At 37.6% G+C, this 21,444-nt stretch overlaps 1 protein-coding gene across 12 annotated transcripts in view; it reads right to left on the bottom strand.

Annotated features, from left to right (window-relative positions):
- Positions 1-334: 334 nt before the first annotated feature.
- The window catches only part of ESRRG (estrogen related receptor gamma), a 408,234-nt gene continuing 387,124 nt past the window's right edge, over positions 335-21,444 (bottom strand). For all 12 annotated transcript variants that reach the window (XM_069800117.1, XM_069800125.1, XM_069800121.1 and 9 more), the window contains 2 exons: positions 15,329-15,598; positions 335-4,032 (listed from right to left, as the gene is read on the bottom strand). In XM_069800117.1, coding sequence (XP_069656218.1) covers positions 3,788-4,032; positions 15,329-15,598 — 515 coding nt within the window. In that variant the 3' untranslated portion in view covers positions 335-3,787. The remainder of the gene's footprint in view (positions 4,033-15,328; positions 15,599-21,444) is intronic.

The raw sequence follows: 21,444 nt of genomic DNA, 5'->3' as shown, positions 1-21,444 counted from the left end.
CAATGATTTTGAGTAATGCAGGTTGATGTGAAGATGCTTTAAGATTAAATAAGTGCTATATAAAGGCCTGCCAGCCTGAATTCTAATGTGCCATGAGACATTTTGCATATTTAAGAGTATGCAAAATGTCTTGTACCACACTGGAATTCATTCTGACAAGGCTTTATATAGCATTTATTTACACTCATATTGTACTTTAAGGGAGAAGTGATAACGCTGGCTCCTCTTTGAATGGAAGTAACAAAAGGTAATGCTAATTGCTCTGTTTCCTTCTCTGAAAAAGAAAATAAAACCAAAAAAACCCCACAACACAAAAAATAAAATAAAAGCAATCAAAAGTGGAAGCTTGTTTAATATTGCTCTACCATCATCCTGAAAGGCATAATAATTTGAGTTACACATCTGAACTGATTGGAGTTACAGAATCATATCTCCTTTTTGCATTTAACAATATATACAATATAAAATAAATACATTTACACAAATGGACATTGGTTGGAGCACACGGTATGATACACATCACAAAAATATACAGTTGATTGCTATACAGATGTGAAGCCCATCTACAGCTATAGACATGTTTGTTTTTATTTGTTGTTCTGTTTTGTTTTTTAACTACTGGCTATTATGCAACTCCTGGATTATTATAAGCAGTTTAATTTTTTTTGTCCTTTTGCGATCTTTGCACGATAAGACTGCCATAAAATGTTTTCCTAGGCAGGTAAACAGAGACGCTTAAATAATTAAAATACAATCACCAACACCCATTTTCTCTTCTATAAGAAAAATAGCAGTTTTAATTTTTTATATCTTTTTATGTTATCATTTAAATGCAAAATAGTGGAATAAATACAACAATCTGATCTGATTGAAACAAATGTGTAACTTCTGGGAGTTACACAATCATATTGCTTTAAATAAGAAAAAATTAAAAAATGAAGCAAAAATAGAAATTAAATCGTTATGGCTAAAACATACACCCTTTGAAATTTTTCCCAACACTTCACATTAAGTAAGTGGTCTTGAAAGAACTCTTCTCCAGCAAGGTTTAAGATGAACAACATTATAAAGCCCGTGCAGTTCTTTTAGCTATGTTTCAGGTAATGCTTTTACAGTCTTGAGATACTTGTTCTTTTGCAGCTCCAAAAAATTACAGAAAATGAAAACTAAAGTTTGCACCGTGTGCCTTTAACACATCTCCATTTTTTGTGTGTTTTTGTATACTTCTAGTCGATTGGCTTTTGACCCTGAAGCCCAAGTTCTTTAATGTGATACAGCAAAAACAATATTTATATTATATATTTATATATATATAGTGTACTTGAACAGTAGCAACTTAAACCCTGCACAAACTTTCTGGAAAATAAACTTCTTTTTTGCACTCTTACATATATAAATAATCTTATAGAATCAGCACCTTTTTCCCAGGAGTTGTATTTTTTTTTTTTGACATTTTTCAAAAGGGATGTGCCAATTTCTGAACTCCTATCACAGCTATAAATTTCAAGTTATTGACCATCTGAATGAATTGCTAATGATGATTTACCTAGAATCACACTACAGTCACTTCTCTACTGAGAAAACACAATCTACAATATAGTCCCATATAGCTAATGATAGATACACAGTTTTTTTTTCCTAGCACGAGGCCGATGGAGCATCAGCCCATTGTTATTTTGTTTAAAGCACACAACGTAGCAATAGTTTTGGAAACTTGTCCGCACCAAAAAAGTTTTGCAACAACACAGAGCGAGTTAATAACAACATCTGAGAGATGATTGAATAAAAGCTATATTTACAGCGTTTAAAAATTAGACTTATCTATAATCTTGAAATATTCAAAGTTTTATTTCTAAGCTATACATTGGTATTCTATAATAAACTGTTACAGAAATTATCCCTTGTTTTGAAAATATTATGATTTCAGTGTGTATCTGTTCATAACGAGTATTTGTTTGGAGTTTTGATCTCTTAATTATTACTAGGAAGAACCTTATTACCAGTAAGGAATAGAATATACTACTGTAATCTCCTGAGGAATTGTACATCCAATATTGTCTCTAATTCTACCCTGTGTCTATAAGCACACACCACAAGAATCCAAACACCACAAGAAGAACAAGACAACAGTCTTTGAATGCAACATAAAAATTCAGAAAAGCACAGCAAACATGAAACATTGAAAAGCTGAACTACATTTCTTTTGTTTGTTAGGATTACAATTTTAATTACATCTGTGTACATAGAATAAAGATGTTCACATAGTACAGGGAGCAGCTACTAACACTGGTACATTGGTATAGCATTTGATGGAGGTTATTGTTTATTGGTTATTTAGCGACTGTAGTTTTCTGGGGGCATCTAATCGGTTTATACATTAGATTACACCTCGTAACAGTCTTGAAACTGACTGACTTTCATGCTGTGACAATACTGGTTGAAAAGCACATATACTGGTTTAGCTACTTGTTAAAGATTGCCATTTACAAAATAAAATCTAAATCAATAAATAAGGTATAGAAGTGTTAAATTCTTCAATTTGGTCAGAAGTCTACTACTCTGATTTCTTAATTTTGCAAACGTCGGCATTTGCCTTATTGCCTCTAAGCTACTATTGGTTCATAGGGTTTTTCTGCGTGTGAGGTTATAATTTTGCAAACAGGCAGTATCTCATTCATTTGCAACTGAAGCAGTTAGAAATCATGTAGCAACTATACCTTTGTACAGTCGCTGTCTCCTAACACCGTTACAGATTGGTATTTGACATGGAGTATTTATATGTTAGACTACTCGGATATACTGTAGGTGTAATCTAATCCTTTGAGTCAGTGAACATTTAGTTATAAACTGGAGCTCATGTTAAGAAACTGGATGTTTTGGACCAGACTGGCACACAACATAAATTGCATCCGTGATAATATGCACCTTCCCTTCGACTATTGCTTTAGTAAGGTAAATTCCCACATTAATAAATGGCTGAAAACTGGTAAAGCTGGTACAAAAAAATCTCCGTTAGTAAGAAGAAACAAAACATTTAAAAAAATCTTCCTTCAGGATTCATTTGTCCTTCATTATTGTTCATCATTGTTCAAGCCAGCACAAAAATGCAGTATTTCTTTCTCTTTAGTATTGCATGAATGAATAAAGCTTAAACTATTCCCTGAAAAAGTTACATTGTAGCTAACCTAAGAAATATCTGGAAGACTTGAAAAAACAATTAAGGAATCAAATGGCTGTAACTGATCTAGATGGAAAATGCAATGATAAGAAGCAGCCGATGCATCGTCGCTTAGTCGTCTAATTAGAGGCTGCTCCTATGAAATCTAATACTGCATTCAGTCAGTTCATCGTGTTGTACTGTACTGCTAGGTACGGTGGTTCTCTCTTTGATTCCTTTGTCATTGGGGACATTATGGTTCATAATAAGTTCACTGGCATCCATATTATGGATTTCCATCCTTTGGCAGGCCTGGCTTCCATCTCTCTTCAATTAGAGACCTCTTTTAAAAAGTTCAGCAGCAAAGAAAAAAGAGAAAAGGAAAAAGGAAAGGAAAGAACAGAAAGGAAAAGAGAGAAAAGGAAAAGGAAAAGAAAAACTGCATCAGAAAGACACAGAAGAAAAAGTTGAAAGCTGCTTCACAGTCTTGCTGCTAAATATCAGTGCAGTCATTTTTTCCTTAATTAAACACTAAGTTTCTTTGCCATTATTATCGTGTTTATTTTCCCTTTTTTTTTTTTTTTTTTTTTTTTTAAAACGTGCATGATGGGGAAGCCCATGATGCTTTAGTCAGACCTTGGCCTCCAGCATTTCCAAAAAAAGTTTGTGCATGGGGACTTTGCCTTCCAGTTTGATGTTGTAGAAATGCTGCACAGCCTTGGTGGAGGTTTGCCTCAGAAGCGGGAGAGTCATCAACATCTTGCCTGCGCGACGTGGGTCTTCCATGTGCTGCCCGGCCTCGTAATCCTGCAGAGCCTCATGTAAGACATCCTGAAGTTTCTGCACTGCCTCAACATCCTCTATGTGCATTGAGTCTGCAAAACAAAGGAGCAACAGGAGGTTTCAGTTTGGTGTGCCGAAAGTCAGATACCGCTACGGCTGCACACCACTTTCACTGGTTCTGTCCATCCTCTTTCACAAAGAAGGAAGATAATTACCCACTAATTTCTATATTGACCTTCAGGGAAATATCTGGAACCACTGTGGAACTACAAATGTATAATTAACTCTTGTGTAAGTAATCCCTTCTCCTCATCCTCCTCAAACAAGTAAAACGGTCACCCTCGCTGCTCCATAAACCATCTCTTACAGTCACTGCTTTGAAGAAACGATAGTGCCAAAGGGCTGTATGAATTGAGGTCTGCGTTTTATCAGGGAAGCAAGAATGACTGCCTTGCTACTGAAAAGCTCGGTAAAATTCTGTGTCAGGCTCCAAGGCTGTGGAGTTGGAAGCCATGGCCGTTACCCGCTGCTCAGAGACGCTAATCGCGGGATTAGAACCACTGCACTGACACAAGGGAAAAGCAGGTTTGATGTGATTTCCTGATCGGTTTAGCAAATTTTTTCTCCCTCAGGCACATTCAGACAGACAGGCAACACTTAGCATGTTCCCGAACAGCTTTTGTTCTGTGAAGCTAAGATCTCCTACAAGGTGTAATCCCTCTCTCACACCCACTCAGAGGGTGGTTTATCTTGTTATTGTTGGGGTTTTGCATTTTTTTCTAAATCACTCAAAGCAAGCACCTCACCCTGTTCCTTTCCAGGTGAGATGTTTTGGTGGTGCAAGTACTGAGTGACAAGCCTAGACACAATGCACACCAGGAACGAAACTAAACTGCTACATGACCCAGAAAGATTAAAGCAATGGAAGTGTGAAATAAAAAGAAAAGACCTAACTGAAATAACTGTAAAACCCTCAACAGCATAGATACAGAAAGGGAAGATGTCCCTGAGAACAGGCAGTTACTGGACCACGCTGAGATGACTTCAGATGAGCAGCCCTAATTCTCTGACTTTTATGTAGTCATAAATGCCCCCCCCCCCCCCCCCCCCCCCGATATGGTCCAAAGTGAGGTGAAGGCAAGTAAGAAAGAGCAGTCATAGGTGAAAGAGGCCACCAAACAGCCCCTATCAGCTACCAAAATTTGGGGCGTCAACAGACCTACAGAGCCAATAAAACACCATATGAAAATATAACTGCTGCAAGGGGTACCAGTCCTAGGGACAGGCTACACTGTGCAAGCTTAGCTCAGGGTGAAACTGGGACATGGCATTATTAAGGTATATCCTTGCAAACTCTAGTTAGTACAACGCTGCTTTGCATCTTAATTTTTGCTTTTGGAATAAAGCTCCTGTTCCCAGACAGAGTAATGACTGAGGAGTTGGATGATAAAGAACCCACTGCTATCATCGTTTCCAAGCCCTGTATTAAGCAGTCTGATGCCCTGCATCAGTATTTTGACGGAGCCTCATGTTTTACCCTGTTGATGATAACAACATCAAATTTTGCACGTGCTTCAAATATCTGAATTACATTCAGTGAATTAAGATGCATCTAAGATTCATTTCCTGAAAGCTGGCGTGCAACTAGTTCCTCAGATAATTAGGCCAGATAGTAAATACCTCTCTCTTTTCAAACGCAAACATGTAAACTAAAACACAAACCAGTAAGTAACAGGTTAACAAAAATGTTCCAGCTTCTATTGTCAAAACAAATGTGCAAATTGAAAAGAAAAAAATAAAAGTTACAGCTCCAGCTCTAAAACAGACACTTAATTATATACAAGTTTGGATCATTTAGCACGTTCTATTGATTCTGATGACAGTTTATCTGTTAATTACACATAATGGAGTCCTATGGGAATTTTACATGTTTAATAATTCTGAGTCTTAGCGAATACATGCTCTAAGAAGCATGCAGTTAAGACACACGCTGCAGGGATGTGATACTGTGCATCAAGGTGCACTGTGCTGAAAGCAGAGAAACACAAAAGTATCTCAGGGAAAAAGAAGGCTACTATGTTTTAAAAAAGATTGCAGGGAAATATTACCTCTAGCAAAATTCAGTTCTAATTAATGTGAGACCATTCCCCAAATCCATACATTTTTGATAGTTTTCTAATACGGCAATTCTATTAAATAATTCTGTGTCAATAAAGGAAAATCCCTGAATTCTGTGTCCTACAAACAGATGTAATCGCTACAGACATGCTAACACACATACACAAACGTGACTGATGTCTTAAGCATAGTGTCCAGCCACTGGGCTTAATCTGGAATGCAAACTCCAAACAAATTGTCATCTTTACTCCCTGACTCTTTACCAAGTCCTTGGACATTCATCATTCTGCTATAGAACACACGATGTGCTACTCCAAATAGTTTTTCCATAAACCATGCACAGTTTGTGCAGAAATTACACATCTTTTCCTCCTCCCCCCAGACCCACAGTTCCAGGGCCAGATTTGCTGGGGAACCAAATAGGAGCATTTTATCAGCAACAAATGCTCGGCGAGTCAAAGACTGACTGTTCTTGTGATTTTTTTTTACACCATACTGCATAAAGAGCCGGGTCTTGCCGGAGGACCTGACTATAAATGTTTAGTTTTTAAACCTGTACAAAACAGGTCTGATTCTTCCCAGAATCAGAATTTGTAACTGCAACCATGTTTGAGTTTGAAGATAAGACTGATGGAGTCCAGACTAATATATTTTTCACAGAGAGATGAAACTTCCTGAGATCTTTAGCTCTGCAGTTTGGATAGCAATTTGGCCTCCAGTGTTAGGAATACCTATGCTCTACATATTTCTTACACAGAAACTGAGTGAGGAGGGAAAAGAGGAAGAGAACACCCCTAGAAAACGCAAGAACTGAAGGTGAATCAAAAAATGCCCTCTGATACAGCTATTACACTCCATGCTCTCAAACTCTTCCACTGTGTGGACAACATCTCAAACCACGGGATCTTACTCTCCCCTTGCGGGGGTGATTGCATACCATCCCTCTGGTAAACAGAGCAATTGCTTACATGCAAAAGTGATAGTAGTAAAGCCTTTAATGTATTTGTTGCTGTCTTTGAAATCAATTGAACAGCTGGGAAGAATGTGACCAGCCAGCTCTCCGCTGGCCTAATGCGAGCACTCCGCTGCCAAACAGTGGTTCACGGAGCAGTTCAGGAAGCTGTGCCTTGGGAAACAGATTTTGTCACAGGAAACGGGGTAAGAAGAAAGAGCAGAGAGGGGCACTTCCAAACAGTGATTAAGACTTCAAACTGTTCTTTAAAAATGGTGATTTAGCTTGGAAGATTTAAAAATGATTTAATCAAATTACCATGATAATTTAACTTCCCATTTACAGAAAAGATTCAAACTAATTTCAGCTTTACCCATTCTAGGGTCTGCTAATGTTTAAATGCAAACTCACTAAATCTGTGCTATTTAATTAGACCATGATTCAGCTCACAGATTGCTCAGGAAAATATTAATCTCTACAAAGATTCTTCTTCAAGTTTTAGCCTTGCAGTCTGGAACTTCCACTTTATTCCCGATATTAAACGAATGTAGATCTTAATCCCTCAGGCATAAGCCTTTGAAAATAAGGAAAATGGTTTAAAACGCTGAACTAGCCAAGGGGAAAAGAGGAGGAAAAATAAAAGAAAAGAGAAATCTTTTCAGTAACTACAGACTGGCAGATGTAGAAGTGAATTCAGAGCAGGTTAACTTATTGCTGATAAACCCAATCCTCACTAGTAAGAAAGGGCAATGTCAACAAGAACCACTATAATTTAAGGAAATGCAGAGTCTGTGTGACAATCCAGAAATAAAGAAGTAATTCCACAGACAATATGAAACTGAATTATAAGTTACATACAAAGATTTTGAATGTTCTTCCTATACCAAGAAAAACCCTTTTCTTTTGTTTTGGGTTGTTTGGGTTTTTTTTTTTCCAGTGGCTTTGTAGACAGTCTGAATTATTTACAATTACATCCTACACAGGTAATATCCAGAGGAAACCTATACTCAGACGTAATACACTTAAAAATCAGTGCCTATATAAACAATGAAATTAAACAAGGCAATTTGAAAGTGTTGTCATTTGAAAGCAAGCAGGAGTTGATAGTAAATGCCCTGCAAAAAAAAGGATCCCAGGCTGGTGAAACTGAAGAGCTCAACAGACAAACACAAGACTTGTTGATACAACATGCTGCTGAGAACACTGGATTTCAGTCTAGCAGGGGGGAAAGTTGTTACTGATTGTGCTGCGATAAGAGAGAGTGAGATCAACAAATGAGGACACTGACTCATTGAGCTATGCTTGGAGAATCTCATCCTATCCTTGCAAATGCCTTCTTTCACCATCACGGGATGGGAAAATAGAATTGTACCTCTTCTGATCAGCCAATTGATTGTATAGTTGTGCAGAAATGGGAGAAAACTAGAGTTCTCATGCAAGAAAAACACCACAAGGTCCAGACAGAAATTCAGATTACAATTTATCTCGTTTACAATTCAAGCTTCATCTCAAATGCAGCAAACCAACATTCAGCCACCCAGGAATCGTTTAGAACACACCACAAAGGGTGACAACTAGCTAAGGATTGGAAAGCACCTGAACTGAGGGCAAGGAAACCTCTCAAAATACTGCTCTGAGGAAAGTTAAAGGTTGGTATGTATGTATTTTGTATATAACATCACTAAGAAGCGGTAGAAACCCAGAGTCTCAAATATAGTATTTCTTCATTTCAGAAAAATCAGGCAGCATAAAGGAGGAAATTATTATAGTGAATCAAGCAGCAGGGAGTATGCAGCAGTGAATGCACACATTAAGATGTTGAGAAAGCACATCAGAGAGGCAAATATCAACAAGTACTTGAAAGACAGCAATCGTTGTGACATTTGTGATTCTGTATAGCTGAGCAGTTCACAAACCCAAATTGGATAAATCAGGTTAGAAAGTTGTAGGATCCTGGAAGAACTGGATGGAATGAAGAGTAAGAACAGCAGGCAAAATGGTTTTTTGCTTTACGTAAGTACAACAAAATCCTAATCTGGATTATGTCTCAAGTGAGAGGAATTTATTATCTAGATTGTATTGCCAATCCAAAAACCCCACAAAAAACACCTCAGCGTTTACTGACGGGTCAACTTTTCTCAGAATTACAGAACCCCTTCGTCTCCTGCCCGAAATGTATGCCAGATTTACACAGGGCAACTTACATTTTTGCAAAGTGCCTGCCCACATTGTGTTTCTGTGTCATTTTTATGAGAAACACAACACAGTAACATTTTAAAAAGCATATCGCTTAAGATAGAAGCAACCCATGGAAATTGTCAATAGCAAATCAAACTAGGTTCTTGGTTCCCTCACCCAGCAAGAATTCCCATCCTTTTCCAGTCTAGAATTGAAATTGCCCCAGATACTTACTTTGGTCCTTCCTGTGTAGGGTCAACAAATATACTTAATTTTGACCACCTATTTGCCTGTCTTTCCTGAACAGAACTATTTGCTGGGGTCTGCATGGTTAGTCTAAGAGACAAGCACATAGAAAACCAGAATTATTTTCCCTTGCAAAAGATGATGGCAAAAATGGTCTGACATCCGGATTATTCTATTGGAAACAGACAATTGAATTGAAATTTATGTTGGAAGTTGAAGAGGAGTAAATTAAGAATTCCTTGTCCATAGGAATTATAGGCAGTGGAAACCAAAAAAGTAAAACAAAGGCTTATATGATTGATTTTAGTGAACAAAGCCTTAGTCTGGATTGCACTGGTTTGGCCTACTTTTAAGAAGAGACATGAAAACTGAAGCCTCAAAGCAGTTTTTAAAAGACAGTAGGAAACGAAGATGTAGTAAGAATAGAAATTACTCCACGCAACACACCTATTTATTTCAGGGACTAATTGGATTAGCAGTGAACTAAAACCACAGGCATAAGGTAAGTTAAAACACAGTAAACTACCTTTTTTTTTATTCCTGAAATGGCTTACTTTCCACTAGGGTAGGTAGTGAGGGCAATAAATAAAGGAATATTTCTGCAATGCAGAACAAATTGCATACTATGAACCGGTTCGAGCACCTACTCAACAAGGCTACTAAAACTCTGGAAAGGAGGGCAAGATACCAACTAAAAGAAAATGTTGAATGAATGCTTCCGAATCCTTTTTATCCACTACGAGATATAAGTAATTGCCATAATTATCATTGAGAGCCCCTAGTTCAGTGCTGTGGAAAAGCAGGATGAGTAACAGTGAAGACTAGCAATTGCATTGGTGACACAGCAGTTCAGATCATTGCTTTCCTACCCAGAAAATGCCCCTGTCAGCACAGAGCTGGCCCTTGGCAGACGCCGCACAGCGCTCCCCTTGCAGTCCTGCCCCAGCAGTAAGGAACCTGTGGCTCCGTCCTCCCACTGGCCGCTGGGCTGGCTTCGCTTCTTGCCCTTCGCGAGTCACAGGCTGCTAACACATAAATAATACCCACCTATTTCATCTTATTTACATGTTAGCAGCCTGAGACTCACTAATATCTCAAAGTTATTCAGTTACTAGACCAGAAAAAGAAAAAAGAAATATTAAACTATTAATTAACTCTGCTACCATTTGCTTAATGCTATTGTTAAGCAAATGGTAGCAGTTATTTATTTTCTCTAAGAATTGTGGGTGCCATCTATCTGATTACATGAAAATGGAATATGAGGAGGAAACTGTGTTCAAGCAACACGAAAACTTTGACTATAGCAGCAACATCCTGTTCTAAAAATTTGTTTCTATGCTGTACCACTCTCTACACACAATTACATGAGAGAGTTAACAGACCTTGATATTTATATTTGGCAAAAACCCCATTGGTAGCACACCAGTAACACACAGGTATGTGTGTATATATATTATATATGCCTATTCACAATAGCTACATTTTGGTAATGAATTCCAACAGGAACAAGATGACTAAATAATATAAAATTAAAAAAATAGGCATTATTAGAAACTAAATACAGTATGTTGTGACATAAGGTAAGCCACTGTCTACACTGGGAATAACAATGATGTTCTGTGGAATAAGTGATTTATAGGATTCTACCAATTAATTTTTATTATGATAATATTATTTAATGGTGATAGCCTGATTACACTGTTTTGGTGGCTGGAAAGCTAAGTAAGTTGTAAGAACAAACTAATTTTTTTACAAAGATAGATGATCATGTAACTTCACTGGCATCAATGTTGATCTGTGCTTCATTATGCTAAAATGCACAAGATACTTCTTGGTTCTAACTCCTTCAGTACTGAAAGGGCGCTGGGTGTTTTTTAGGAGAGTTAATAAGAGAGACCAGAAATTGTGATGGTGAGCAGAGGACAGCTAGTATTAGTGTTTAAGATTAAATTTTCAACAGTGCATACATACCTAGGGTTATACTTTTAAGTGCCTAGCATCCACATTTGGGTCAGATTTTTCAAGATGCCAGCATTCTATTAGGCACATACACACAGATCAGATCTTCAAATGTGCTAACGTATTTTGACACTCTAGTTCCTTATGTCAGGTCATAGATGGGAACTGAGCTTCTCTTAAAAATCTGGTCTCAGTTGTGAGTCTTAAGCTCTTCTGCAACATTTGGCCTGAAGGCACAATTTAGTCCTTACTGATTAGGCAATTTCAAAAAACTGCTCACCTGCAACTCCCTGTTTAGTATTACCTAATCGATACATGAAAGCATTTTCTAATACAAAAGAGACGAGCGGGTCATCTTTTCTGTGTGGGAGCGTTCACGTGTGCAGGTGCGCACTCGTGTACACTTCAAACATATTTTGTAAATATTTCACCTTCCCTTACACACGAGGAAGTAATTGGTACATGCATGTTTTGGAAACCATTCAAAGTTGATTTTCTGCGTGGGTAAACAAAGTGCTCATTGGTGCCAGCTTGCTTCATTTGGGCGGTGTGCAATGGAACGCAGGGCAGTTGCATCCTGCAGCTTCGAGGTACCTACTTGCATTTGTGTAGAGAAGGTAGAGAAAGAAGGAAGGGACTTGTGATCCCGACAGGACAACAGCAATGCTGTGGTGCGAGGGATTTCTCTGGAGTTCAAGCATAAAGGCTGCATTAATTACTATCCAATCAATGCAGATGTTTAAAGCTAACCTGATAAAATTCCATATTAAGCACTACATATTAAATGTTACTGTTGAAATCATGCCTGTAGAGACTTTAACATGCACAGGACTGAAATGTCTATACATTTCAGTATTGCGATCTTATGTATGTATTTAAACTTTTCAGATGCTATATGCACTCCATTTGAAATCAGTGACAATCTACAAGGTTGATACATCTTGCATTTCTGGAAATTTATAGAAGCAGCATGGCATTGGCCAACCCTCCAAAAGGAACATCTGATAGCGGCTGTCACAGAATCTCCCTGAAAAACGTCTCCTCCTCCCCACCTTTTAGAAACCAAATGGCAGGATTATCTCAGATCAGGTACTGCACAAATAGACTCTGTAGGCCTAAAGAAAAGTTAGCAGTTGGGGTGTTTTCATGCTCACGATACTGAGATTTGTTGGCCAAAACAAAGCTTGTGGTATTTATTCAAACAAAATACAATCAATATGAAGACAATCTACAATTTCTTCCTCCTGCTTCTATATACTAGCAGGGAAAGTACTATGACACTGTATCATAAATCACTAACACAGATACAGAGCTATAAAACCATCTTTGTCTACTGTTTACAGTAGAGTCAACCTGGGAATCTTTCTAGACAGTGTGGATATGGCAAAAAAGTCTGAAATGCCTAGGATTTCTTATTATACTTCATCCATTTGCTCTACAGCTATAAAAGGGCTAATATATTTTAAACCAGAAGAATAAATAGTGTAAGCTTTGGAAGAAAGCAGATGTAGCAACAAAATATATTAAAATGTGAATTGCTAACCGATTGATTTTATAATGGCATTTTCTTTCTTTTTTTTTTTGGATATAGCTGCATTTACATTAATCAAGTTCATAGTTATGTGAAAATAAGCTATTTCTGGGTTTGTCTATAAAAAAGACAAAAACTTTGATTTTACTTTAATTTCAATTTTGCTTTGATTTTAGCAGCATTTTTAAGTTAAAACACTAGGGGTCTGATATTTTTTGATAGGCTGTAATTCTGCAGGTGCTATTTTACATCTACAGGTTAGTGTAGCTACAGCTGACAGAAGTTTGGTATCTGCTACATGTATAACCTGAAGCTGAGATGTTGAATGTCAGCAGTCAAAACATTCTGTTGAAAGGGAAGTTGAATGGCTGGGCTGCTTTTTAACGCCTCCTTGCAATAGTTTCATTTTAAAACAGCAGGTTTATTTCTTTTTAAGATGTGGGAAGGAAACTTTTTCACTTAAATGTGCCCTGAATTTTAGTATGTTGAATTGTATTTATCTCTGACATTATCCTGGTTGTAATTCCCAGCAAAGTTAATGAAGCTATAGATGATTTTGATAACACTCTATGCACAATATATGACTAAACTTTTTTTTGGCAGCAGTATCTTTCATTACTACTTAAACACTGCATGCCTTTATTTTGTGTGTGTGGGGGGGAAGGTGTGAGTGGTATTTAACACCATATCCCTATATTCTAGCCCCTTATCCTTTTATCAAGTAAACTATACAAATATTTCTAATTCAGTCTTTGAATTACAGAATCAAAATAAATGCAAAAAACCTTCTCAATTTAGACTTGTAATTCCAGGTAACTTGCTTGCTCTGTTCATTAAGCATGACTAATTTGGGGAAAAATCCTTCTTGTAGCTGCAAAGCATCCTCTAGTGTCTATCTACAATCATCAAAAATTATAAACAAATCTTCAATTAAAAAAAATTTTGATCTTTGAGAGGCATTTCAGCATTTTGTTTATTCTGGAAATAAGATAATATTCTAAAACTAAGGGCAGAGTTAGTGGGGTGGAGAATATTTTACAAAGAAACTAATAAGCATTTTGGCTTTGCATGTTTTTGAATTATATTTCCAATTAAAAATGCAGAGTGCTAAATCACATTACAAAGACAAATAGGAAAGTACAACTTCATTGTTGAAAACAATTTCCCTCCTATCAATCTGAGGATTCATGCATCAATATTGTAGATGAACTGTTAATTACAAAATCAATTAAAAAATTATTTCTAAAAACAGTCACGCGTCCTGGCTCTCAGGGGGGCAATTTGGGCAGAAGGTCTCATCTCACTAGGACCGCGCCAAATCACAAGTCGTCATCCACAAGTAAGCAAAAGCAATCTGGTTTTTCATTTTTCAGCGCGGCTGAGCCCAGCCTGAGATTGATCGTCACATATGGCCCCAGAAAACAAACTGTCAATACCTTGAATGCTGCAGAATTTGAACAAATAGCCGTCCGCCCATTCAAGCCACTCATTGCATCCCATTTAACAGATTTTATTGACAGTTTCCTTCTTGTAATTAAAGGGAAAACTACTGGCCAGCAACCAAGATAAAGTTCAAAGATAGGGTCAAAACAAAAGCAGATGGAGGGGCACGGTGTGACTGTCAATGGAACATAGCATCAGAGCATGTTATTGACACACAGGTATCTAATGATCGGCACGTCATTAAAGAGGGATCTATCGTGAACTTTATGCAAATGCTAAAAGGGACTTAAGACCACAATAAAGCATTAAGGAGACACAAAAGGAAAAACAACAAAGCACAAACGATTTTTACTTATCTGACAGTATTCACTGCTTCAGCACTTTTAAATTCAAATGCAGGAAAAAAATTCTTTCTGAAATTTTTAACCCTTGCTGCACAGGTAATAATTTTTGCAGAAGCATTCTCATAAATGCAGAGGATCCATAAGGTAAGGTGTGGTCCTTGTGAGATTAAATAAGAATCTCCTCCCTCCTCCCCTATGCTGAATTCACCCTATCAAATAAATCAGTAGCTGCCTTTAAAGAGAACGTATATAGCATATCCTCATGCATCCTTTCTGTTCATTTTAATTGCAATGATTACACCTGTCTGGATTATGGAATGGATTTAGGAGAACAACATCTATATTCATTTGAAGGCATCTTTGCCTGTAAAATACTCTCCAAATCATACCGTGCAGTATTCTCCACTCCCTTAGGAATATATTCCACAATTACTTAGAACCAGAAAGTTCTTTTTAGTTTGAACTGCTTTGTTTGTTGTCTTTTAGACTAAAGTCTGATCAGCGATTTCGTATTCTAAACCCATGTTTAAAAAAAGCATGCAGAAAGTATTATGGAGGAAAAAAAAAAAGAAAGCGACATATTAAAAATGTAGCAACCGTCATGCCACTCTGCCAACCTGAATTAGCAAGTGCTATAGCTTTGAGGGTGACAAACTCTTCTTTCTCCAGCTTCATGCTCTTGTACTTCTTTACCAGCTGCAGTATGGCATTGTTAAGGTCAAGAAGGCCTGCCAATTTGGATTGGTCTTCATCCATAATATAATCTTCAGCATATACGAGCTCATCCTCAAAAGAAAGTGACCGGTATACAACACCGAGAATCAAAATTTCCATCCAAGCACTCTGCAGAAGGCTCATCTGGTCAGCTAGAGACAAAGTAGAGAATCCTGAATAGGAAAAAAATACAGGAAAAATATTAAGCACGTTTGGATTTGTCAAATATCTGCTCCTCTTTTTGATTTATTTTTATATACAGTGTGATAAAACATGTACGTCCTCTATTATTCTCCCTTCTGCTTTAGTGCCCCTCCTCCCCATCCTACTACAGGAAAGTGTATCAATATAAAATCAAAGGTTTTCTAGTCAATGTATGAAGTTATAAACAATCTGGAATTTGCAGGCTCTTTCTGTAAGAAACATATTAATTTGGGGAGTATTGCAGTGATAGTCTGTGATTTGTATGATGCCGCCTTTGTTCTGAAATACTCATGCTTAGTTCTAAAACCTGATGCTGTGAAACAGGGATCTGATGACTCTGCTCATCGTTACTATAAACCAAGAAGGATAATTTAGGAGACAAAAAAAACCCCCTTTTTTAAAAAGTGAAGATTTGATGTTTTAATAGAATTAAGGTGATTATCACAAAGAGGAAAATTCTCTTTGAACTTTAACCTCAGGGGAAAGAGAAGTAACACCTACCCTCCTCAGAAAAGATGGTAATTACTTCCGTAACGGCTCCCGCCTCTATTACACTTGTTGAAATAACAGGGCGGCATATTGAAGTGCCAACTGAATAGCAGTCACACCATCCTTTTTCTGAGGGCAATCAAAAATTTAATAAATGCCTCTTAATGAATTTAACTTTTGCTTTTTTTCTCCCCCCCACCTCCACCCCGCTGCCCTTCCTAATAGGATCACTAAGGGCAAACATCTTTACTGCCTTACCTATTCAGACTCTTGTTTACAGTACCTGTCAATTTATTATATCAAACTGCTAATATCCCAATCACATTAGGAGCTACAAAACAATATGGGAGAGGAAGTGATTTTCCTGGCCTGTTGGTGAAATGCAGTAGTTTGCCAGTTGGCACCATCAACCGCAAGTACTTAATAAAATCATCAAAGGGGATTAGTCAAGCTTTTCTTAAAGGGTCTTAAGACATGTCTGAGGCTTTCATTTAGTTGTTTATGAAGCTGCTTACATGTCCTTTGACAGGGTTCCTGCTGTAAGAACATTCTTTTTGGCGTTCAATTACACTTAAATGCATTTTTCTGTTTTGAAAGTCAAGAGTTACAGTCAAGCAGGAATATATCATAAACTGGCAAATCTGCAAGGCATCTACTCCAAACAAGATTTTCTCTCTAAGCACTAAGCAGCAAAACTAATACAATAAAAAAGAAAACCCCACATCCAAACCACCAGGCATCCATAAAAAATGAAACATAAAACTGGCTGCATGCTCTCTCTCTCTCATTTTTCTCCCCCCTCCTTATTTGTTTTCATTTTCTCTTACTGTCTTTTGAGTCTTGTGATAGAACTGTGGCTCTCTGCCTTCAAAAAAACCCAACAAAAACTGAGCCAACAACAACAGGAAACCCTTGAAGAGGTGACAATGGAAAATAACACATCTACGATTAAAATAAGTAAGAGGGAAATGGAGAAGAAATAATCATTTGAAAGGTTATAGGGAGGAATTCATGATTTCAATTAGCTTCAACATTTCTGTTCCTTCCCGTCTTTCAAGAACCAGTTTTTCTGCAGTAGCAGATGGACAGAGAACGTAGCCTGCAGCACCGTCCTGTGACAGCCCCATTCTCCCTCCCAGACACTGCTGTTAGTAAATAGATTTACACATTCTCCAATCTCCACACATCTTTCTGCCGAATAATTAAAAGCAGGATGATTAGTTTATTGAGTGGAAGGAGGAACTTTTTTATTGAGGTCCATCCACGATTTTATCAGGGCCAGCACTTTTACGGTTGTCATGAGGGTGCAGGCATCCAATTTTTCTTATCTGCCTGATTAATACAAACGCTGTTTCAGGACGCATTAATTAACAGATACAAATCTACGTTCTCATGGAAGGATCAATACAGAGAAGAAAAGAGGCATCAATGTGAATTTAGTGCTGATGATGGAGAAGGCACTCTATTGACATTTACGTGCATAGAAACTTTAAAGTTGCAGTGGAGCCCTTTTGTCCCTGTGATTTACAAATTAACAATTTTTCAGGTATAACAATGTTTCACACACTTTGAGGAGTTTAATTAAGCAAAAAGCAATAAAATCAGGTTTGATTAAAAAAAGTTTAACCTGCAATTTCTATTTTTTTTCTTCTGAAAACTCCCAACTTCCTTCTTTTATTTACTTATCTATTTTAGCACAGGTTTGTTTTTCTGTTTTTTTAAAAAACAAATAATGCTATGTTTCAATAACATTTATTGTGTGCCACAGTCAAAGGAAATTACATGTGCCCTGTGAGGGGGAAAAATGGGATGTTGTCTATAATTTATTGTACTGCACTCCTGAAAAATCTGCATTCTGATGCAGTAAATATACTAATTGTTTTTATATGACACATAAAAAACCAAGAGATTTTTTACATTCTAGAAAAACTAGCAAATATAAACCTCACTGTTCTGCTCTCCAATAATAAATCAAATAAACACGATTATTTTCTTCCTGATCGAAGTAACTTTCCCTTGAAAGCCTGCTCAGTGAAAGCACGTTTTAACTTTTAAAGGCATCCCTCATGGGAATGTAAAGCTGCATCAAGTTGTAATTAATCTGTTTTTGTTTTGTTTTGATTTTTCAGAAAATGTGAAAGCATCCGGCATGTCTCTTGTATAACACCAATGCCCTTTTAAAAGATGTTCAGCAAGTCACAGTTGAAAGAATAGATTACACGGGCATATGTATTTATGTACAGAGATTTATTTTTAAGTGTTTGGAAGAGGTTATACTTATTTCATGCCAAACTGTGCTCTGATTCTGTGAGCTTTTGTTATATGAATCCCCTAGATCAACCACATTGTGTGACAAGTGGACATTTTCTATTTTAAAATGTAACTATTTTTAAAAAACTCTCAAAATTAGACAAAATACACTTCCAGGTTTCTCGAGCAGTGTTAGCCTCCCCAGTCACAGCTGTAAGCTCTTTCCAAATGGCCCTGAGATGCTGCAGGATGGTGTGGTTTTGAACTTTGCCATGCATTGTGTGGGTCCTTAACCCTTAAGAGTCTTGCAGGTCAACATTTTAAATGTAGAACTGCATAATGGCTTTTTAAAGTACGATGTTGTGTACCTTCTTCCCCCTTAGCACGTACCATACTGGTGACAACTTTGATCTCTCTCCATCTCCCTCCCCAAGTCAATGCCATTTAATGTATCTCAGGCATTTGCTAGCAGAATGACTCTGTACCTTGACCTGCAGTTAAATAGCATGTTTATCTGCGATACAGCTCACTCCAAATAAACCAGATGACAGTTTGCAATAACGTCATTTGGAAGGACTGAAAGGCTTCTCAAGAGTCAGGTACCCCTGAGGTAAGAAGCTTGAAGGAAGCATGTTTTGTGCCAACCCTCCTGCCATCTTCTACTAGATGCTCGTGCGCTTGACAATGATGCCATGGGCACTTGTCAAGATTTTTTTTTTTTCTTTTTGCCGAGCAAACTGATGCACTTTGCAGTCAACTTACAAAAAAGGCTAAGCATTTGAAAGTGTGAAGGGCAAAAAATATCTGACGGCTAGTCTTCAAAAATACACTTTCATTTCAGAAAGCATAAATGTTTATTTCCTGAGCTGAGTGTTGACAGAAATAGGCTGCAGCACAGGCATATGAATTTAACCCCTGGTAGGCATTCTTTTCAGTGTGGTTTTTATGTGGCTGAACGCAAGCATTGTAAATCTACAGGGTGTCTCGTAATATCAGTTAACAATAGCATTGATTTGCTGGTTACAGATTTTCTTCCTTCCTTTTTTTCTTTCTTTCTGCTCCTTTCAGGGACTGTAGTGTTTCTTCAGCTAAAAATAGATACTTTTCTACAAACAGCGTATCGCACTCAAATTGTAATTATGCTGTAATGACTCACTGAGATCACAGAGTGTGGATTGAGAAAAGGTTGATTGAGCAACCGAACATATGCTTGTTTTTTTTTTTTTTTTTCCTTTTGCATACCAGTAAACCCGAAGCTCAAAGGAAGCAGAAATAAATAGGTAAAAAGGCCTTAGCATTTTTATTATGGGAGCAACTAGCGGCGAGCTGACCGCGCTCTGTAGCGCTCAGCACTCCAAGCCAGCTCCAAACACCCTTCACAGTCTCTTAGACGGGGCTGTTTAAACCACAGATCTTTTCAAATCTCAGCACATGCACTGCTTGCTCTCTATTTCACACTGCACACAGCTCCATGGTAAGCAGGGTAAATCTTTTATATTCCTGAAGACCCTTTCCTCTACTTCATTAAGATGGACTTCATGGACACTAACTCACTAGGGGCTAGAGTGAAGCAGCTGCAGATGGTCAAGTGCCAAAGTAAGATCTGTGCCTTGCACACAGCACTCCGAGACCTATTGGACAAAAAAAGAGAGCGGCTGGACTTAGCCTACCATTATTTTCAGCCTTCAACTTTTGATGCGACGCCTACATCAGGCTACTCTGACTTGAATCCTAGTTTATTTCACTTTGCAGGGAATGAACTTCCCTTCCTCTCTGTTATGTTGTTTAGAAATCCAAATATTTGATCAAACCAGGTATGAAATTGTTGGCAAACCTGGGAGTTGCTCGCTTTTTCTGATAATCACCTCCCATTTATTTTACCAGTTGTTTTTGTGAATGTTAGTTTTATGAGTAAAACATTGCTCCATCTTGCCCTGGTTTGTACTTCAAATATCTTCATTTACATTTTGTATAATCAAAGCTGTGCTTGAAAAGGACATGTTTACTAGTGTGTTGCAGATTCAATATATTTACACAGTTGAAATACCAGAGCTGGATTTTTAAATTATTTACACTTAATTTTGATACATTAACTTCCTTCTAAATGTTCTGTGGGTACTGATGTTTCCAGCGCTATTTCCTGATTTCAAAAAATGATGTATAGTCACCACTGTCAAAAGAACAAACTGACGTTGTAAACGCTTTTTAAAAAAACTTTGCTTTCAGCCCAGATTACTTTATTTAGAGAGTGAGCGGCCTCATGGTCAAATGACAAACAGTGGGCCAAAGGCTTATGCCGGCTGCACAGAAGTGAACGTAAAGAAAGTCCGCTCCATTTCAAGATCAGACTCAGGTCCAGTGTGCTCTCGGACGTACAGCTGTCACTCCACCCTCCTCTCCCTTCCTGGCACACTCTCAGCGCTTGCCCAGATCCATCGTACAACTTCAGCTGGCTTCCAGGGATGTAAACAAAGGCCAGGGAAATTTCAGCAGTGAAATTTCTGCTAGGGCTACATAATATTTTCTAGACACAATCACAGTATTTGCTGAAGGAAACCTTCATAGCCTGACTGCCGCTTAATATTATTCTCTCAGAAATCCAAGGAAGAGGATGGCATGATTCACTTTCTTTGGGTACATCTAGAGCTGAGTGTCCCCATAGATCTTAATTAAGAGATCCTTTTTATTATATTAATCCAAGAAAAAACAGATTTAACTGCATTTCAAAATACTCTTTAGTCTAAAAATATACATCAAGACCCACAAACATTTCAGCTATTACGAAAGCCATTAAACAGAAGGAGAGTGCTCTCACTAATCACTAGACATATTTCACAGATTATGGATGAAATTTGGTGAAAGCTGGAGCAGAAACAGATATGACTCATTATACCAGAGTGAACCCTTTTTTTTTTTTTTCCCTTTTTCTTTTTTTTTCCCCATACCCATTTGCTCATGGAGACCCTGGTTGAAGGGCTAATAACTGCATGTGATGCCATAGCAAGCTGAAATTTAAGTACAACCGAGGATTTCCGTGTGAAAGGTGTCAGCTCATGAAACAAAAAGCACAGGTATT

Source organism: Haliaeetus albicilla, chromosome 13 (genome assembly GCF_947461875.1).
Source record: "Haliaeetus albicilla chromosome 13, bHalAlb1.1, whole genome shotgun sequence".
Taxonomy (NCBI): domain Eukaryota; kingdom Metazoa; phylum Chordata; class Aves; order Accipitriformes; family Accipitridae; genus Haliaeetus; species Haliaeetus albicilla.
Note: the sequence above shows the minus strand (reverse complement) of the source record. Positions and strands in the feature narration are given on the sequence as shown.